At 43.5% G+C, this 20847-nt stretch overlaps 1 protein-coding gene across 1 annotated transcript in view; it reads right to left on the bottom strand.

Annotated features, from left to right (window-relative positions):
* Window positions 1-20847, bottom strand: part of LOC132207614 (uncharacterized) — a 318527-nt gene that overhangs the window by 239942 nt on the left and 57738 nt on the right. The window contains exons 2-3 of the mRNA XM_059643558.1: window positions 18408-18585; window positions 6808-6969 (exon numbers count right to left, since the gene is read on the bottom strand). Of these exons, the coding sequence (XP_059499541.1) occupies window positions 6808-6969; window positions 18408-18494 (249 nt within the window). The 5' untranslated portion in view covers window positions 18495-18585. The remainder of the gene's footprint in view (window positions 1-6807; window positions 6970-18407; window positions 18586-20847) is intronic.

Raw genomic sequence — 20847 nt, 5'->3', positions numbered from 1 at the left:
GTTTTCTGTATCTGGAACACCCCTTTTCCTTCTCCAACGAAGATCGTACCAACCTATGGTACCAAACTGTGAGTCAAACGGATGGGACACGTAATCTTTAAATTTCTCATCAAAACAGTCTAATCGTATGGTTCTGTGCAATAAAAGAGAAAGAATAAACATGTTTCCAACAATTTTGCTGATGTTTATGAACAGAATGCTCAAATTCAAAAAGTTTGGGCTGGGATGTCTGCTTCCTCCAGCCTGTTTAAACTGTTCCATTCAATGTGAAATTTGCGATAAGTTTTAGCACACAGGTCTATGTGATCTGCGCCACCACCTTCTATTAGTCATACATGCTTTCCCCCTCTTCCTGTAATACATTCCTTGAAGTGTTCAATGAGATTTTGATTTTAAATCTTATCGTCATATTCTTTTGATTCTCAAGCATCAATGAATCTGATGTTGCCGCCATTCCATGCAGTGCACAGCACGTCAAACAGGAGTCTTACTCTTGCCATGAGCACTGAGGTAGTATGGGGTCACAACTGTCTCATAGTTCAGAATGAAATTCTACATATAGGGCTATGAAGAGTCATGCAGTTAATTTTATTTGATATGCTATTTCTTTTCTTCACAAATATGCTGGATTTAAAGTGATCTTCACCCTCATTTAAAATGAATTCAATATCCAACCATCTGTAAAACTAGCATATCCAAATTTTAATTTGAGTTCAGTGTTTCACAAATATATGACTTTTTTAAAAATTATTTTCGAGTCAACATTAACATTTCATTCCCTGACAACGGGTGAACTTACTTTTAAACTCCAATTTTCCTTCGGTATTAATGGAGAGGTGAGCCTTTTTGCAAGCACCGAAAGGCTGCACCAGTTTATGCTAAAACTTACGGAACTGTAAGTTTCACAAATATGTTCCTATTAAACACTAATTCCTATTGAAGCAGTATGAAGCTAAATTCATTCAACTGGACAGCAAAAACGGTCAAGATTTTAAAAGCAAGCAACTATTTTGAAGTCACTCTTCGAACTAAATTCCATCTTGGTGTCTGAGAGTCCACAGGTTCCTCACTCTCAACGAACCATTCAACTGTCATGCAATTACTGAAACACACAGACAAAAAACATCAATGTTAACAGTCACTAAGATTTTGAGAGTGATTTGGAATTCGTACTCAATACCCCCTGGGGAAAATCTGTTCCAATCTGGATAGTACTCACTTATCACCATCCCACCTACCTTCCCTACCACCTCCTCCCCCTCAAAACTATTTGTTTCTGAGCTCCCTTCCACCCTCCATTTCTCAGGAAGGGTCCGGACCCAAAACCTCAACTTTCCTCAGCCTCTGATGCTGCCTGCCCTGCTGTGTTCCTCCAGCTCCACAATGTGTTATCTCAGACACCAACATTGGCAGTTCTTACTATCTGGATAACTCATTCTCACCTTGTCACAAGTGATTTATACTCATTATCTTTTCAGATGACGCATGTACATGTATATACATAAATATACATATTGCACTTTTATGCCTGAACCACTAACCGAGAGGATATTTTAAAAGAGTCTCTTCATATCTGCATGAAAGAGAAATCATCAAGGTCATAACTTTCATTTTAGGAATAACTCGAACATTCGAAGTACTCACAGTCAGTGTCCCATTTCCTTGACCAGTCAATTTGATGTGAATCTTTCTTCCAAGTGGAAACTATAACAGCAATTATATTTGAGAGTCAAACACTTCATTGCATCACCAATATTTCCTTGTCTGTTTGAAGCATAAGATAATGAAATAATCATGGACAGATTGGCCAACAGTGTAATTTAATGTGTGTTATGGCAACTCAAAATCACAACCATTGAAGTGATCTTTAAAAAGCTACTGTCATACAACAGAGCACTTTTTGAGATGCAGTGATGAACATACTTCCTGAGATGCAAATAATATATGCCAAATTAATTCCAAAGAATACCTTTACAATTAAAAAGAAGCTAAAAATCTCTTTACATTGCGAAGCTTGTCAGATTGCTATTAGTCAATGGAAATCGTTCAGAACAATTATTTATTCCCAGATGAAAAGGAAGTGTATACATTTCATGACAACAAAATGTGAGGCTGGATGAACACAGCAGGCCAAGCAGCATCTCAGGAGCACTTGTGTCCTCCTGAGATGCTGCTTGGCCTGCTGTGTTCATCCAGCCTCACATTTTGTTGTCTTGGATTCTCCAGCATCTCCAGTTCCCATCATCTCGTATACATTTCATTTCCACATCTTATCCAAGAGAGAAAAAAAAAACACCTTCATGAATGCATTGTCAAACAAGAAGACTCACAAAAAAAGTCATTTGGCCCATTGAATATTCCTCCATCATTCGGTGAGATCATGGTTGATCTCATTACATGTATCATGACACAGCATTTCCACCAAACCCTCCTTATAGCTAATACATTCCGATTCAAGTAACATCCTGGTAAATCTCTGTTTCTGGGCCATGCCTTGTCTTTCTAAATATTTTTTCAGTCATCTACAAATTTAGCCACAGCACATGCACCGCTTTCCTCCAAGTCATTAATAAACAAGCACAAGAGCTTTGGTTCCTTCAGCGCGTTCCTTCATTTGGTTCCTTCATTTCTTACTGACAAGCCAACCCTGGCATCTCTGTCCATTTGTATCGGAGATAATGGGAACTGCAGATGCTTCAGAATCCAAGATAACAAAGTGTGGATCTGGATGAACACAGCAGGATGAACACACAGAAGTAGAAGGGTCTCGGCACAAAACGTCAGCTTTTACGCTCCTGAGATGCTGCTTGGCCTGCTGTGCTCATCCAGCTCCACACTTTGTCATCTCTGTCCATTTGCCTGTTCTTTCTATCGGACATGAATCATTGGCTATTTCGTTCCCAACACTTATCCCCTCACAACCACCTCTCTGTGATACCCAGAGTGATGTATCTGTCAATTTCAATCTGCTCCACAAACTCATTCACTTTGTTTCATACACTCCCTGCAATTCAATACAACATCTTCAGTCTGGCATTTACAGCCACCCTTCTTATCTGCTGCAGCTGAAGTGAGACTCCTGACCATTTCCAAACTTTTTGTCCTATTGCTCTGGAAACTTTGCTGAGCACTTACCAGCTTCTAACTTTTTCCACAATTTTCCATGCAACTGAGCTCACCCACTCCACACTTTTTATTTTAACGCCCTAGCCCCAGACCTAGCTCTGTATTTTGCGAGGATACTTGTCCCAATATGATTCTCGTCGAGCCTATAACACCAGAACGACTCCCTCCTTCCCCGTACCGATGCCAATGTCCCATGAATTCAAACACATTTCTGCCATGCCACCATTTGAACAATGTACATCTATAATTATGTTCACACCGTGCCAAATTGCTCAGATAATAATCCAGAGATTATTACCATTCTGGGTGTGCTTTCTCACCTCAGCACCTCGGTGCTCATAATCCCTCAGGAGAACCTCTTTCCTCTTTCTTCCATATCAATGGTACCTGTGTGGACCACGATAGCTGGATTTCTACTCCTCCCACTTCAAGTTCCTTTGTAGCCGAGATGGAATCTCCTGAACCTGGGCACCAGGCAGGCAACAGAACTTTCGAGACTCTCGATCCTGGTCACAACGAACAGTGTTCATTCCCCTAACTATACTACCTCTGATTATAACTACATTTCACTTTCTATTCCCTCTTCAATGTCCCCCTGTACCACAGTGCTACAGTCAGTTTACTCATCTTCCCTATACCCTGCACTCTCATCCACACACGAAGAAAGAATCTCAAACCTGTTAGATAAGATCAAAGGCCAAGGTTCCTTCTGCACTACATCCTGAAACCTTCCACCTGCCCTGTTCTTTGTCATTGGCCACTGACCAAGTTTCAGCTAGTTAATCTAAGGTGTGTGACTGCCTCCTGAAGGACAGCATTCCCCAGTAACTGTCCCCAACATGATTTGTTGATTGGTAAAAACTGAGATTCCAGTTCATCAACCCTAAGCTGGAGTATGGGGCCTGACCACTCGCCCGTCATGTAGGTACAAATCATCATCTGGCCTGGCATCTCCATTTCAATTACTTCGCTCTTAATTTGATTTGAAAACATTCTGGTCTTTTAGTTTGTAGCCTGTAAATATTTCTCCGATTTACTTTCAATCTGAAAGCTACCGATCATAGATTCTTAAACCAGTAGCGATCACCAACCAATGAACCTGGTTCACCCTCTCGGTCCCTGATTCTGGCTTCAATTCACCCTGTCTCAAAAAAAATGCTTACGAACTATCAGGCAAAAAAAGCAAGCAAATGGCACCTCTTACCCTCTGCACTGACTTACCGGATTGCCACCAAGTTCCCCAAAATATATATTCACTAGGTGCATTTCACTCGAGATGTGATCTCTCCTTCCAGAACGTGCAAAGTATACTGATCCATAGCAATATACTACCTTCAAAACCTCAGCTATTAGCTTATTACTTTTGAGTACATTCTCAATGCTTTCTCCAAGTCCAAACACAACACATTTACTGGTTTTCCTCTATTAATTCTCCTCCCAAAACTTCCTCCGAAAACCCAAACAAATTAGCCAGACATAATTTCTCTTTCATCAGGCTATGGTGATTCTGTTTGATTAGATTCTGATTTTCCAAATGTTCTGCTCCTATTTTCTTCATAGTTGATTGCCACATATTTCCAACAATAGATGTTAGGCTGGTTCGGTTGTAGTTATCTTCTTTTTGCCTCTCTCCTTTTTAAACAGGGATGTCACATCGGCAGTTTTCCAGCCCTCAGATGCTTCTCTGGAATCTAAACCTTTTTGGGAAATTACAGTCAAAGCAGACACCGACTCTGAAGCTCATTGTTTCGAATCTTAGAAAGTAAACCATCACGGCAAAGAGTCCAATCTGCTTTCACTCCATTAGATTGTCTACTGCTACTTTTCTCATGGTAGTGATGGTGTGGTAGTGATGTGTTTAATTCCTCCCTGTGTTCTTTAGTAATAAGGGGATCCTTGAAGTATCTTCCACTGTAAAGACTACCCTTTTCTCATTATCACTGATAATGGGAACTGCAGATGCTGGAGAATCCAAGATAACAAAGTGTGAAGCTGGATGAACACAGCAGGCCAAGCAGCATCTCAGGAGCACAAAAGCTGACGTTTCAGGCCTCGAACCTTTTCTCATTATCATTGTTTCTTGATTTAAAAATTAACCTGGCCGTTCCAGCCTAGCATATGATTAATGGCATTACCTCTAAAACCTTCTTGGCTAAAGTGTTCAATAAATTGCTGCAACCTGAAAGAAGTAATTCTTCCCTGAATTAATGGGCAACCAATTTGAAAATGTGGCCTCTGGTCGTAAAATCTTTCACAAATGGGAGTAATCTCTACGGATATACACTATCAAGCCTCTTAAGAATCTTAAATGTTGAAAAAATAAGATTGTTTTCAATCTTAAAAACGCCAATGAACGTAGTCCCTGCCTGCCCAACTTTCCTAAGCATAGCAATCCCCTCCGCCATTTCCGAAATCAACCCAGTCAACATGAGGTGTACGGCCTCCGCAGCACTCGCTCTGTGGCTGTACATGACTTGTCAGTTACCATCTTGCTGCTACAACTCTACTTCTATTAACGATGCAGTCCTCTGTCCATCCGAACATACTACCGTTGAACACACGGGCTCTTTTCCTTCGAGACACCTTACGAGCTGTACCTTATCAAATGCTTTGTTGAAATCTCAATGTACGACATCAACTGGTGGTCCTTCATCAGTAATGTTTGTTTCCTTCTCAAAGCACTGTAGCAAGTTTGTCAAGTATTATTTCCCCGTTATGAAAGGATGTTCACTCTGTAGGATGTTATAGCACACTCAGTACCCTGTTATTTCATCTTTCATTGCCGGCATGAACATCTACCCAGGTTGACCTAAATTGGCAATACTTGATTACTATTTTGTCCAAGTATCTTTGTAATAATGGTGTTATGTTCACCATCTTTCAATCCTCTGCGAATTTTCCACAATCTAAGGATTCTTGGAACATTATCATCAGTGCCTCCATTGTATCTGTCGCTGCGCTGTTCAACATGAGAGGATACAACTCATCACACACCTTGGATATTTTCTCTGCTGATTGGAGTCATGTTTGGAATTCTGTGCAGTGACATTCACTTTTAACAGTTTGCTAAATACTACCAGGAACAGAAATTGTCATCCAGCTGCAACTAAACTAAAGCTTTCAGCACAGAAGGAAGTCTTTCAATTCATTATGAACCCAATAACTCCTGAAAAGGGCAATACAATTGGCCTCAGTCCATAAATGTTCTTCCTCCAACATCCTGAGATGCATCATCTGTATTTCTTCAAATTTACCACAGATTCTGTTTCAATCATCCTTTCAGCAATACGCATGACAACAATTCGGCATTTTTAGTCCCCCTGTAGCCTCCGTTGCACATGTGCATTGTTAGATGATTATTTATTTGCGTGCCTGCTTTTTTGCTCGAATGGATAAAGGTAAATTTCTGTTCTTTTGTCATCAGAGCTATTGCCTCCTCACTCTCATCTTCCTTGTTTTATCCTGTGCTGGAATATTTAATTTGTTGACATATCTGAAATATGTTGTTGAATGGATCGGGTTTTGTAACATTGCATTCCCCATAGACCACCTACTGATGCTGTTGCTTATTCTCACAGTTATTATCTTGCAGAGTGGAAAATGCAGTTTGAAAGCAATGGAACATTATCAATGAAGAAGTTGATGCATAAATTGCTGCGATCTTCCAAACTACAAACTCACCTTCAATTCTTTCTCGGTCAGAGCATTATGCCGGCGCAAATGAATCGTGTTCTCAATGGGACTTCCAAAACCATGGAATTGAATTTTCATGTTGATTTCTTCTTCCCTCTTCAGAAATGCAAAGTAGTATCGTGATGAAGCTTCCAAGGCGATGATTGTGTCCTTCAATGAACGGAAAAGTGACTTTTAGATTCACGGAAATATTTCACTACTTCTACAGACATGAAAGGCAAACATTCTCCCTGCATATGACCCAGTCTCATTTTATCGTATCTTTCTGATTTTACATGCCACGGGATAATCATTGCAGTGTAACAGAAATGTTGATCATGGAAAATTATCACTGTTTTCATAAATAATGGCAAATTTTCAACATCTTGCAATTGTATGAAGGCTCAGTCTCATCACACCTCGCCTGCTGCACAAAGACATTCTTACACTGCTTTCAATGTTAGGGCTGAAACAAAACACAATCATGACACAAATGCATCAACACACCACTTTCAACAGGATCTGATATCCTTGCCAGGCACTGGAGGGGTTGCGGAGACTGGTGAGTGGATAAAGTCATTCCTCTGTTCAAGCAGGAAAACAGGGACTTTCCAGGAAACTACAGACTGGTGAGTGTCTCATGTCTCAAAAGTATGGGCTAATAAGGGACAGCCAGCATGGTATTATGCAAGGCAGGTTATGTCTTACCAAGTCAGTTGAAGTTTTCACGGAGGTGACAAGGGTGATCAATTCGGATCGAACAGTTGATAACATATACATGGATTTTACGAAGGTTTTCAATAAGGTCCCTCATGGTATGCTCATCCAGAAGATTAAGATCCATGAGATCCATGGTGACTTGGCCTGCCCATATAAGGCAGACGGTAGCGGTGGAAGGCTGACAAAGATAACACAGTATAGGGCTGGAGGAACACAGCAGGCCAGGCAGCATCAACAATGTCAGCTTTCATGTTCCTCTGATGCTGCCTGACCTGCTGCGTTCCTCCAGCTCCGCACTTGGTTAACTCTGATTCCAGCATCTGCAGTTCTTGCCGTCTCAGTGGTGGAAAGCTGTTTTTCTGGCTGCAGCTCAGTGACGAGTGGTGTTCCGCATCGATGTGATTTCTGCTGTTTGTGATATGTGTAAATGACTTGGTTGCAAATGCAGATGGGGGATCACTAAGTTTGCAGATGATATAAGGACCAGTGGACTTGTGGACAGCATGGAAGGTTGTCAAAGGACACAGCAAGATACAGACCAATTGCAAACACGAGCGGAGAAATGGCCGATGGAATTTAATCTGGGCAGGCATGAGGTGTTGCATTTTAGGAGACCAAGTGTTAAGGAAAGGGATACACAGTTAATGGCAGGACCCCAAACAGCAGTGATGTCCAGAGGGATCTTGGGGTCCTAGACCATAACTCCCTGACAGTAGCCACACAAGTAGATAGGGTGGTCAAGAAGGCATATCGCATGCTTGCCTTTATTCATAGGGGAACTCAGTGCAAGAGTCAGGATGTCACATTGCAGCTTTACAAGACTTTGGTGAGACCACACAGAGTATTGCATTCAATTCTGGCCACCACATTACACTAAGGACATGCAGGCTTTGGACAGGGTGCAGAAGAGATTTACCAGCATGCTGACTGGAATACAGGGTATGAACGAGAGGGAGAAGCTGGAAAAACTCTTCATTTTCTCTGGAGCAGTAGAAGCTGAGGGCAGGCTTGATAGAAGTCTATAAAATTAGGAGATACATAAATACAGCTAACGGTCAGAAAATTTCTCCCCCGGAGTTGAAGTGTCCACTATTAGGGGGCATGCATTTAAGCTGAGAGGGGGGAAGTTCAAAAGAGATGTGAGGGGCAAATATTTCACACTGAGCATGTTAAAAGTGTGGAATACAGTGCCCGGGGTGGTAGTGGATGCAGATACGATGAAAGCATTTAAAAGGGACTTTTAGTTAAGTGCGCGAAGAGGTAAGGAATGGAGGACTATGGATCAAGGACAGGCAGAAGGGATTATTTCATTTGTTGTCATGTTTGGCCCAACATGGTGGGCCAAAGGGCACATTCCTGTTGCTGTCGTGTTCCAAGTTTTATGCTCACTTGTATCATGATTGCAAAAAGTAGGATTGGGAAGAATTTTTGAGAAGCGTTTGTGAACATTATTTCATGTAAGGACAAACGGGATAAGGATCAGGTGACACAGCACAAACAGATTTTGGAGCCCATGATGAATCATACGGACCTCACAAGCACCAATGATCAGAGGGATCTCAGGATCTTGATGTGCATGCGTGTTGATCCCCCAATGTAATGGACCAGGTCGTTGAAGTGGTTTGGAAGGCACATTGGATACTTGTCTTTATTAGACTTAATATTAAGTGATAGAGTTTCAGAATAGGCAGGGTATGTACAAAATGTTGGTTAGGCCCAACAGTGAAGTCAACGGTGAGAAAATACAGTGAGACTTGGGCAACGATCAGGCTTGGCCTGATAAAGGTTAAGTTACATTTGCGCCACACAAGTGCTAAGCAGCAATCAGCTCCAACAAGAGAGAATATGACCACATCAAAAAAATTCCATGTCCTTACCCTCACATCATCCTTACATTTATTTTTTTTTTAAACGTGCAAGTGCTATCCAAGCCATGCAAGGCTATGGGCCAGGTGTTGGAAATGAGGTTAGAACAATTGAGTGCTTGTCCTTGACTGTCACAGAATCCGTGAGCTGAAGAATGTATTTCTCCTGTATTGTAGACGACTCAGGTGCTTGGCTATCCACGAAACCAAGGTTAACACTGATCTAAAACTAAACTGGGTCAGTTATACAATCAGCAGTAGCCAGGTCCATGGTACAAACCACCCTGCTGTGGGACAGGGTCAGGCAAATCCAAGTGAGCGAACGTGGTTGGAGACTCATTCGTTGGGGGCATAGATTCTGTAGCCACATTTGAGACACCAGGGCTGCGTGTTGCATCCCTGCTGCCAAGGTCAAGGGCATCTCTGATTGGGTGCCAGAAATTCTTAAGGGGGAGGGTGAGCAGCCAGAGGCCACTGTGCACGTTGGTACCAATGACATAGGCAGAAAGAGGGATGACATCCTGCGAACTGTGTACAAGGAGTTAGCAAAGAGGCTGAAAGGCAGGACCGAGAGGGTAATAATTTATGGGTTACCACAAGTGCCACATGTTAGTGAGTTAAGTCAGAGAAAGATAGGTGAGATGAAAATGCATGGTTAAGGAGCTGGCACAGGGGGCTGGATTTCCGGTTCATGGATAATTGGGACCATTTCTGAGCAAGGGGTGACCTGTGTAAGAGGGATGGGAGGCAAGACGCTGTGAGCGGGTCAGGGCTGCGGAGGCCGGTCCCTGTGAGGGGGTCAGGGCTGCGGGGGCCGGTCCCTGTGAGCGGGACAGGGCTGCGGGGGCCGGTCCCTGTGAGCGGGTCAGGGCTGCGGGGGCAGGTCCCTGTGAGCGGGTCAGGGCTGCGGGGACCGGTCCCTGTGAGCGGGTCAGGGCTGCGGGGGCCAGTCCCTGTGAGCGGGTCAGGGCTGCGGGGGCCGGTCCCTGTGAGCGGGTCAGGGCTGCGGGGGCCGGTCCCTGTGAGTGCGACAGGGCTGCGGGGGGCAAGTCGCTGAGAGCGGGTCAGGGCTGCGGGGGGCAAGTCGCTGTGAGCGGGTAAGGCCTGCGGGGGGCAAGTCGCTGTGAGCGGGTAAGGCCTGCGGGGGGCAAGTCGCTGTGAGCGGGTAAGGGCTGCGGGGGGCAAGTCGCTGTGAGCGGGAGAGGGCTGCAGGGGGCAAATCCATGTCAGCACGACAGGGCTGCAGGGGCCAGTCCCTGTGAGCGGGTCGGGCTGCGGCGGCCAGTCCCTGTGAGCGGGACAGGGCTGCGGGGGCCTGTCCCCTGAGCGGGACATGGATGCGGGGGCCAGTCCCTGTGAGCGGGACAGGGCTGCGGGGGCCAGTCCCTGTGAGCGGGACAGTGCTGCGGGGGACAGGCCCTGTGAGCGGGTCAGGGCTGCGGGGGACAGTCCCTGTGAGCGGGTCAGGGCAGCGGGGGACAGTCCCTGTGAGCGGGTCAGATCTGCGGGGGACAGTCCCTGTGAGCGGGTCAGGGCTGCGGGGGCCAGTCCCTGTGGCGGGACAGGGCTGCGGGGGCCAGACCATGTCAGCGGGACAGGGCTGCGGGGGACAGTGCCTGTGATCGGGTCATGGCTGCGGGGGCCAGTCCCTGTGAGCAGGTGAGGGCTGCGGTGGCAAATAGCTGTCAGGGGGTCAGGGCTGCGGGGGCCAGTCCCTGTGAGCGGGTCAGGGCTGCGGGGGCCAGTCCCTGTGAGCGGGTCAGGGCTGCGGGGGCCAGTCCCTGTGGCGGGCGAGGGCTGCGGGGGCCAGTCCCTGTGAGCGGGTCAGGGCTGCGGGAGACAGTCCCTGTGAGCGGCTCAGGGCTGCGGGGGACAGTCCCTGTGAGCGGCTCAGGGCTGCGGGGGACAGTCCCTGTGAGTGGGACACGGCTGCGGGGGCCAGTACGCTGTGTGCGGGACAGGGCTGCAGGGCCCAGGCCCTGTGAGCGGGACAGGGCTGCAGGGCCCAGGCCCTGTGAGCGGGACACGTCTGCGGGGGGCAGTACGCGGTGAGCGGGACAGGACTGCGGGGTGCAAGTCACTGTGAGCGGGTCAGGGCTGCGGGGGCCAGTCCCTGTGAGCGGGTCAGGGCTGCTGGGGGCAGTACGCTGTGAGCGGGACAGTGCGCGGGACATGGCTGCGGGGCCAGTCCCTGTGAGCTCCAGCTCCAGTTCCCTAACGCGGTTTTCAAGGAGCTGGGGTTGGGTGCACTTCCCGCAGATGTAGTCAGCAGGGACACTAGTGGTGACCCTTACCTCCCACATTCTGCAGGAGGAGCATTCAACTGCCCTGACCTCCGTTCCCATTATTCTAAATTCCCAAAGAGACTGATTAAAAATAAAGAATAAAAAATAAACTAGTTCCCTTCTGTCGCACAGAAACTTTTTTTTTTGCTTCGAGGAGGAGGATGGGTGGGAGACACTACCCGAGTAGTGTTTCGGGTAATGCAACCAACACAAATATATTCATATAAATATTATATATATGTAATATATAAAATATTATATGTATAAATATTATATACACAAATATAAATTAGTACATATATTTTCTCATTAGGTTTACCCATGCAACGAATTAAGTGACTATGTAGAGTGTTTAAAGGAGTTTAAATTGCTTACTCCCTGTGCACAATGTCCAAGAGCATTCATCAAATGCCACTTTAAACAGAAACACATGAGTTAACCACAATATTAGTGAAAACAATGCAAGGTCCAATGGCTGGAATATTGAACTCTCATGTTAATGAAATAATAACTTACAACTAGCAGCAGCTAACCACTATTTCACAATACACAGTTCGAATGAGAAACACTCCACTTTCCATAGTGGAGAACAAATTTAAAACAACCATTGATCCAACTTTGTCCACGAAGACATTCTACGAATTCGGGAAATGTTTTCTGTGTGGTGTATTCCTGATGAAGTTGATGCTAATAATGAAGCATCATTTCACTGAACTCTTGAACTTCCTGGTACGGTTACAGCCAGGAAACGTACAGATTTATCACCAATGCAGCACAGCAGGACAAGAAATGAGAACTGTTACGATTCCAGCCGCTTCAGCAAGTGGAATAGTCAAACCCCAGAATAAAACCTGCCTCGCTCGATCTTTTTCCCCTTTGTCAAACCTTGTGGTCTTTCACTGAAACATAAGCACATCAGACTACAGATTAGATTTTACCAATAAAACAGAAGTTTATTACATTGAAGAAATAAAATAAACCAAAATATCAAATATAGCAGTTTCAAAAATTTCAGAACACATTGCAAAAGAAAGTTACCCATGAGAACTTTCCCCTTGACTACTCACAAACTTAAGCTTAGCCTTCCTCAGTTTTTTCACAGTCTGCAGAATTCAAACAAAATACTCGGGGTCTGAAAGATTCACAAATAATAACCCTTACTCTGAGACAACTTATTCCTTTAACTGTTCTAAACAATCGCCTTTTCTGGAGAGACTGTGCTTAATTCTGAAGTCAATGCTTAACAAACAGAGCTTGCAGTACAGGAACAGGCTCATGATGTTATCTATGTTTCACACAAGACTCTTTCTACCCCTTTTTAACCCTACCATCCCCTTTACCTCATGTGCTCCTCTGGCTTCCTCTTTAAAGTATCTGTGCTATCATTTCAGCCACTCTTCCTGGTTCAAATTTTAACCACTTTCTGGGCAAAGTTGCTTCTCCTGAGTTTCCTGTTAGATTTATTAGTGGCTATGTAGCATCTATATTAATAAAACATTCTTCTATCTGGTCTCAAGAATGAAGCTCCAATAATAGAATTACGAGGTGTGAAGATTTGATAGAGTATAAAACTTGTGCTCTTTCCCCAACATTTTCCACTGAGGAATGAACAAGGAGAGTTCAAGAGCATCCCTGTTACATCCATTGATCAGGAGACTAAAATATCCGTTAAACATTCAGTAGGCATTCCACAGCAGTAACACTGATCATATTGTAGTATTCCTCAGAGAGTTTCATGACTGATTCACTGAGAAGCAATCTTGGCCGAGGTTTCTCAGTGGATATTATTCAGAATAAAGCAACGTGTTGCCTTCGGCTGTATTGGGAAGCTGCTGGTAATGGAACTGTTGAAAGCATTCACACCTTTTCTGGATCCATCTTTTATTCCTGTACTTATCTCATTGCTACACTTTTTGTGCTTTACAAAAGCATTTCCTTTGTCATTTAAAACAATGCAGTCTCTGTCTCTGTAACTTCTATCTCTGTCTAATTTTACATTGTTGCATTTTTCTTGATTCATTCACAAGATGAGGGCGTCACGGGTCAGGCAGCATTTATTGCCCATCCCTTATTGCCCGGAGGGCAGTTAAGAATCAACCACATTGCTGTGGGTCTGGAGTCACATGTAGGGCAGACCAGGTAAGGAATGCAGTTTTCTTTCCTAAAGGACATCAGTGAACCTAGACAGGTTTTTCCAACAATCGACAATGGATTCACGGCCATCATTAGATTGTTAATTCCAAATATTTATTGAATTCAAATTCTACCATCTGCCGTGGTGGGTTTCGAACCCAGGTCCCCAAAACATTACTTGGGTTTCTGGATTAACAGTCCAGCGATAATATCACTAGACCATCACCCCTCCTCCAACTTTTAGCTGCCTAGGCCCGAATCTCTGGAATTCCCTTCCCATGCCCCTCCATTTTCACTCTTTCCTCCTGAAAGCTGCCTTTTTGGCAATACTTTATGTCACTTGTCCTAATAACTACCGATTTGTAATTAAATACACTCAGTGTGGATTTGTTCACGGGTGATCACGTCTGGGTAGTACAACAGCAAAATACTGCAAATGCTGGCAATCTAAAGTAAGACCAAAACACGCTGGAAATATTCAGCACAATGGACCTATCTTTGGACTTCTGATGGCAGGTTAATGAAACATTAATTCTGTTTCTCTGTCCACAGACGCTGCCAGACCTTCTGAGCAGTTCTGGGATTTTCTGATTTCATTTGTGTCTGATGAACTTGATTCTATATTTGAATTTCATGATTCATAGAATCCCTACAGGGTGCAAGCAGGCGATTCATCCCATCAAGTCAACACCAACCCTCCAAACAGCGTCCCAGCCAACACATCCCCTATCCTATCCCTGTAACCCTTCATCTCCAATGGCTAATCCACCTAATCTACACGTCCCTGCACACTATGGGTAATTTCGCATAGGCAATTTAGCATGGCCAATCCACCTACCCTCCACATCTTTGGACTGTGGAAGGAAACCAGAGCACCTGGAGGAAGCCCACACAGACATGGTGAGAGTGTGCAAACTCCGCACAGACAGTCTCCTGAGGCTGGAATCAAACCCTGATCCCTGGTGCTGTGAGTCAGCAGTTCTAACCACAGAGTCACTATGCCGCACCAATTTGAATTGGTGTTAAAGAGGGTCAAGGAGAGTAGAGCATTTGATGCAGCTTACGTAGGTTTCAAGGTGGCTTTGGACTAGTTCCCACATGATGAATTGGTCAAAACAGAAGGTGGTGATGGAATCTGAGGGAAAGTAGCAAATGGAACAAAATAAACTCAGTGACTGCAGACAAAGGGTAATGCTCACTGTAGTTGTAGTTGAAAGGTCATTTCTATTGGGATTCCACAGGGTTCAGTATTGGGTCCTTTCCCTTTCATGGTAGATAGCAAAGAAGCAAACTTAAGTGCAGGGGGCACCATTAAAAATTTGCAGATGATAGACTAAAAATGAGTGCATGGTTGATAAAGAGGAAGAAAGCTGCAGACTTGGAATATAGTAACAATGGGCTGATCGGTTAACAGAAAGGGACAAATAGAATTTAATCTGCCGGAATGTGCAGTAAGGCATTTGGGGAGGGCAAACTAGTCAATAGGATACACAATAAATGATACAATACTGATCAGCTTAGAGGCACAGCGTATGTTTCCAGATACTGGGGGGAGCAATGAGCAGCACATGGTTTGCAACTCTATCAGCTACAAGTTCCCCTCCAAGTCATACTCTCAACTCAACTGGGGTCAGAACCAAGTATAATCTATCCTAGAAATGGAGACTGTTCAGAGGGGCTAAGGAAATAAGCTATTTTTGTGAAAGGGTGTAGTTAGTGAAACTTCCAGAGCTGGAATGTCTGGGGAGAACCGTGTGGATTAGTAAAACACTGAGGAAGTCTAAACTCTCAGTTGTGTGAATGGTGAAGGAGGAAGACCCCACAATTTGAGGGACAGAAACTGAGCAGAAGCAGTTAAATCTAACATGCAGATTTGATAGAGAAAGAAAACCGCTCCAGATTGTTAAGTAACTGTAAAGTGACTGTTTTAGGGAGTACATGGGATGCTGTTTTGTTGTGTTTTGCAACCTTTCAAACTGTGTTATATAGTTAGTTTGGTTTGCTTTATTGTATTTTACTTTCTTGAGTGCAATGAACTGTTTTATTGTTAAAACCAAATGTGCAGCTTTGTGTGCTTATGTTTCAGTGAAAGGCTGCCACACTAAATTGAAGAAAAATTGATAATCAAGTCAGATTTCATTCTCGGATGTGGCCTGGCTTGTAACAACAGCAGCTGGAATCATAGCACCAGCAAAAGAAGAATAAATGAAAAAACTTTGTTGGGAGCAGACTGTATAGTTTTCGACATTGTAGAAGAGAAAGAGGACTAACAGAGGTGCTTCTGATCCGGAAGGGAAACAACCAATGATTCTGTTGTGCACATTATTTGCCCAAAGACAAGCATTGAATACAAGTTAATTGTGCCCTTGGACACAGCACTGTTTTAGTAGGATATGAAATTTCACTTTAGAATCCATTTTCACTCGCAAATATTGATGGGGAGCACTATTTAATAAAGTGAATTTCTTCAACATCTTCAGAGCTGCATGTTTATCATTCGTATACATGGGAAATCTCAAATTCATTTTGCAGTTACATGAAAATAATGTACAAGGAAAGGAATTTAAACTCAGTATTTTGCACTTCAATTGAGCACAGGCCTTACTCATAAAAATCTCATCTCCTGAATCCCTCTCCAGAATTGATTAACAATGGATACTATATTCATTACAGACAGTATAGGAGATTTTCCGTGTTGTAGCCCATTCCGAAATCTAGGCAAAGCTTCTTGGCGCCTCGCTGCAGGAGTTAAAGATCTGGGGAAATTGCTACATCTTACATCCCTGCCTAGGGAATGCTTCAACATCGTTTCCTAAGATAACCACATGTCCATATACATGTTTTCATATTGGGGAGGTCTAAACAGGACACAAACGCCTCCAAGGGTATGCCAGCTGACGCCTACATTGAAAGCGTAATACTGAGAATGCTGGAAATCTGAAATAACAGCAAGCGCTGGAGAAACTCAACAGGCCTGGCAGAATCTATGGAGAGAAAAAGGCCGAATTTTACTGTCAGCTATACATCAGTGAGTAATACTATTTATTTCAGAGGAAAGGTGACCGGACCTGAAGCCTTAACTTTGATTTCTCTTCACAAATGCTGCCCAGACCGGCTGAGCTTTTTCAGCAACTTCTGTTTTTTGTCTCTTATTTACAGCATCCACAGTTCTTTTGGTTTTTAACACTATTTATTTCTTGAGTTGTAAGGTTTTTGGATTTAAGTTCTTGCCCACTGAGGTGAAAGCTATATCTAGCCCATGTAGTATGGTAGTAAAGGGATGGTGCACTGACTGTGGGGCTGCCTTATGGATGTGTGGTTAAACATTAAACATTCAGTAGGCATTCCACAGCAGTAACACTGATCATATTGTAGTATTCCTCAGAGAGTTTCATGGCTGATTCACTGAGAAGCAATCTTGGCTGAGGTTTCTCAGTGCATATTATTCAGAATAAAGCAACATGTTGTCTTCGGCTGTATTGGAAAGCTGCTGGTAATGGAACTGTTGAAAGCATTCACACCTTTTCTGGATCCATCTTTTATTCCTGTACTTATCTCATTGCTACACTTTTTGCGCTTTACAAAAGCATTTCCTTTGTCATTTAAAACAATGCAGTCTCTGTCTCTGTAACTTCTCTCTCTTGTTTAGAACAGTTAAAGTATTTTGTTAGAATTCTGCAGACTATGAAAAAACTGAGGAAGGCTAAGCTTTAAGTTTGTGAGTAGTCAAGGGGAAAGTTCTCATGGGTAACTTTCTTTTGCAATGTGTTCTGAAATTTTTGAAACTGCTATATTTGATATTTTGGTTTATTTTATTTCTTCAATGTAATAAACTTCTGTTTTATTGGTAAAATCTAATCTGTAGTCTGATGTGCTTATGTTTCAGTGAAAGACCACAAGGTTTGACAAAGGGGAAAAAGATCTAGCGAGGCAGGTTTTATTCTGGGGTTTGACTATTCCACTTGCTGAAGCAGCTGGAATCGTAACAATTCTCATTTCCTGTCCTGCTGTGCTGCATTGGTGATAAATCTGTACCTTTGTTTGCTCTCCCAGGTGGAAGTTAAAAAAATCACATGGTATTCTTTAGAGGAAAAACAGGTGAGATCTCACTGGAATCAACATTGCTAAAAGTGATTATCAGGTCATTATCACATTACAGTTTGTGGGAGTTCATGTAAGTAAATTTACTGTTTGTAGGAACTTATGTAAATACATTCTCTATGTTACAGCAGTGACTACACTTTGTCTGTTTCAAAGCACTTTGGTTTGTCCTTATTGGGGAATATCAATCAAGTCTGAATCCTATTTATATGTGTTTGGAACTAGGTCAGTGAGTTATAAATGTTCCGTTTAATTTTATGCTTAAAGCAATGATTAATTAACTACCGGATTATCCATTCCCCTTTCCCAATTTAACATAGAAACAGAGAAAATTGGACTGGGAGTAGGCCATTCAGTTCTTGAGCCTGCTCCACCATTAAATATGAGCATGCCTGCTCATTCCTGTTCCTGCTTTCTCCCCATATTCTTTGATCTCTTTAGCTCGAAGAACAATATCTAACTCTGTCTTTAAAATATTCAATGATAGAAAATTCCACTGGCTCACCATTCTCTTGGCGAAGACATTTCTCCTCATCTTCGTTCTACTGTGTATCCTTAGTCTGTGACCTTTGGTTCTGCAATCTCCAGTCATTAGGAACACCCTTCTTCACTTCCCCTCTCTGATACTCTCCAGCTCCACGCTGTGTTACCTCTGGCTCCAGCATCTGCAGTTCTTGCTGTCTCTGAATGAGGACAGTCCAAAGAGAGTGTGTTAAGTGATATCGATGGGTTAAATGAGCAGGCAAAATATTTGGTAGATGACGTGTAATGTTTGAAAATGTGAGGTTGTCCAGTTTGGCAGGAAGTGTGGAGAAGCAGATTATTCAAATGGAGAGTGTCTGCAGAATGCCATGTTTCAGGGTGCTCTGGATGTCACTGTGCATGAATCACAAAACGTTATCATGTAGCTACAGCAAGTCTTGGGGAAGGGAAATGGGATGTTGGCTGTTATTGGAAGGAGGTTGAAAAATAAAAAGAAGGATGACTTGCTGCAGCTATACGGGGCATTACTAGGTACAGTTTCCACTGTTCTTCCTGAAAGAAAATATACTTGCGCTGAAAGCAGTTCAGACAAGGTTTTCTAGGCTGAATCCTGGGATAAATGGCATACAGCTGGATGAACACAGTAGACCAAGCAGCATCACAAGAGCAGGAAGGCCGACGTTTCAGGCCGAGACCGTTTTCTGATGAAGGGTCTAGGCCTGAAACATCAGTCTTCCTGCTCCTACGATGCTGCTTTGCCTGCTGTGTTCATCCAGCTCTACACCTTGTTATATCGGATTCTCCAGCATCTGTAGTTCCTATTATCCCTGGGATAAATGGATTGTCTTACAAGGAAAGTTGGAGCAGGTTGGGCTTATACTCATTGGAATTTAGAAGCACAAGAAGTCCCCTTGTTGGAATCTAAAGGACTTTAAGTGAGTGTGACTGGGTGGATGCCGAGATAAGGATTCCCCTCATGCAAGAATCTGAAAACAGGCAGCACAGACATAAAACGGGGAGTTTCCCATTTTGGATGGAGGGGAAGATAAGTTTTTTGTCTCCAAGGGTCATTACTCTTAGTAATTATCTCTCCCAGACAGCAGTCAAGGCTGTGTCATTGATATTCAAGGTTTGCTTAGAGAGATGTTTCCTCTAATAAGGGAGACAAGGGATACTGAGGGGGTCAGGAAGGAAATTGGAGTTCAGGCCACCACCAGATCATCCATGATCTTACTGACCGGAAGAGTTGAATAACCAACTCTTGCTGCCATTTCTTGTGATTTTATGGTTTTATTTCATCTCCCATCAGCTCACTGGCAGACAGATGAAACAGGAAACCCCAGATTATTAGGTTATTTAAAATGGTTAGTTGGATTTGCTCCAGCAATAATCCAGTGCAAACAGTGATTTAATTAAACCAAACATCTGTAATTCACTGGCTCAGTCCCAACAGAGTCTAACAGAATACTCCTCAAGTTATTAACTTTTGCATTTAAGACAGAGAGGTCGTTGGAAACAGTTATATCATTGTGATTAATTGCTAAAGTTGGCAGATGAAATCAAATATTCAATAGATCAATGCTACAAATTCTCCCTTAAGTTGTCAAGTACAAGCAGAGCTTTTAAACCAGTGCATAGACCATATGCCATCATCATAAACACACTGGGTAACAGGCATGCCATCAGAATAATTAATGCAGTGCACAATCTGCCCATAATTTTACTCCAATACTTCCATTACCACATTCAGTCAAATGTATCCCACAAAGGAAGAACAAAAATGGGGTAATATTTTTGTACCGAGTAGTAATAGCTGGCATTTACAAAGCTTCCCAAGCCACACACATATCTCATTTGAGTTTAGATAGCTGAAAGGCACCTATGTGCCTTTCATTCCACAGGACATCTCAAACAGCCGTGCAGCCAATGAATTAAAATTAAAGCGTCAGGTAGAATTTAATATGTGCAACAGGGGTCTCAGTCCCCAGATCTGGAGAACAGACAGAAGTTCAGGCACCTCTACTGGGGAAACCTGCTGTATAAAGTGCCCATCAGGCAATGAAGTGGACACCATCGACACGCCCAAGGACGCTGTGAGTGGAAATATTGTCCTTGAGGGCTGCCAGCCAATGGGATCTTGGTAGCTCTCTACTGCCCATCAGCACCATTGGAAGAAGTGGCAGATGTTGGTGCTGCACCCACCTGAGTCCAAGTATCAACAAGGAAATCCCAGGCCAATGGGGAGTCAGGGTATGGTGATGGTTGGACTTGGTAGGGACAGTGGTTATCTGTGGTATCACTTCCTTATGCTGGTAATGTACATCAGGCACTGGGTGCGCTTGGACGAGGAATCTCCAGAGTCTGTTAGACTTGCTTTTTGGACACCCACATACCGACTCTCCGATGGAATTAATTATCCCTGGCCACTATGTTTCCTTTAACCAATATCTTTAAAGCAAACT

This window comes from Stegostoma tigrinum, unplaced genomic scaffold (assembly GCF_030684315.1).
Source record: "Stegostoma tigrinum isolate sSteTig4 unplaced genomic scaffold, sSteTig4.hap1 scaffold_111, whole genome shotgun sequence".
NCBI lineage: Eukaryota > Metazoa > Chordata > Chondrichthyes > Orectolobiformes > Stegostomatidae > Stegostoma > Stegostoma tigrinum.
This window is presented reverse-complemented; position numbering and strand designations above follow the sequence as displayed.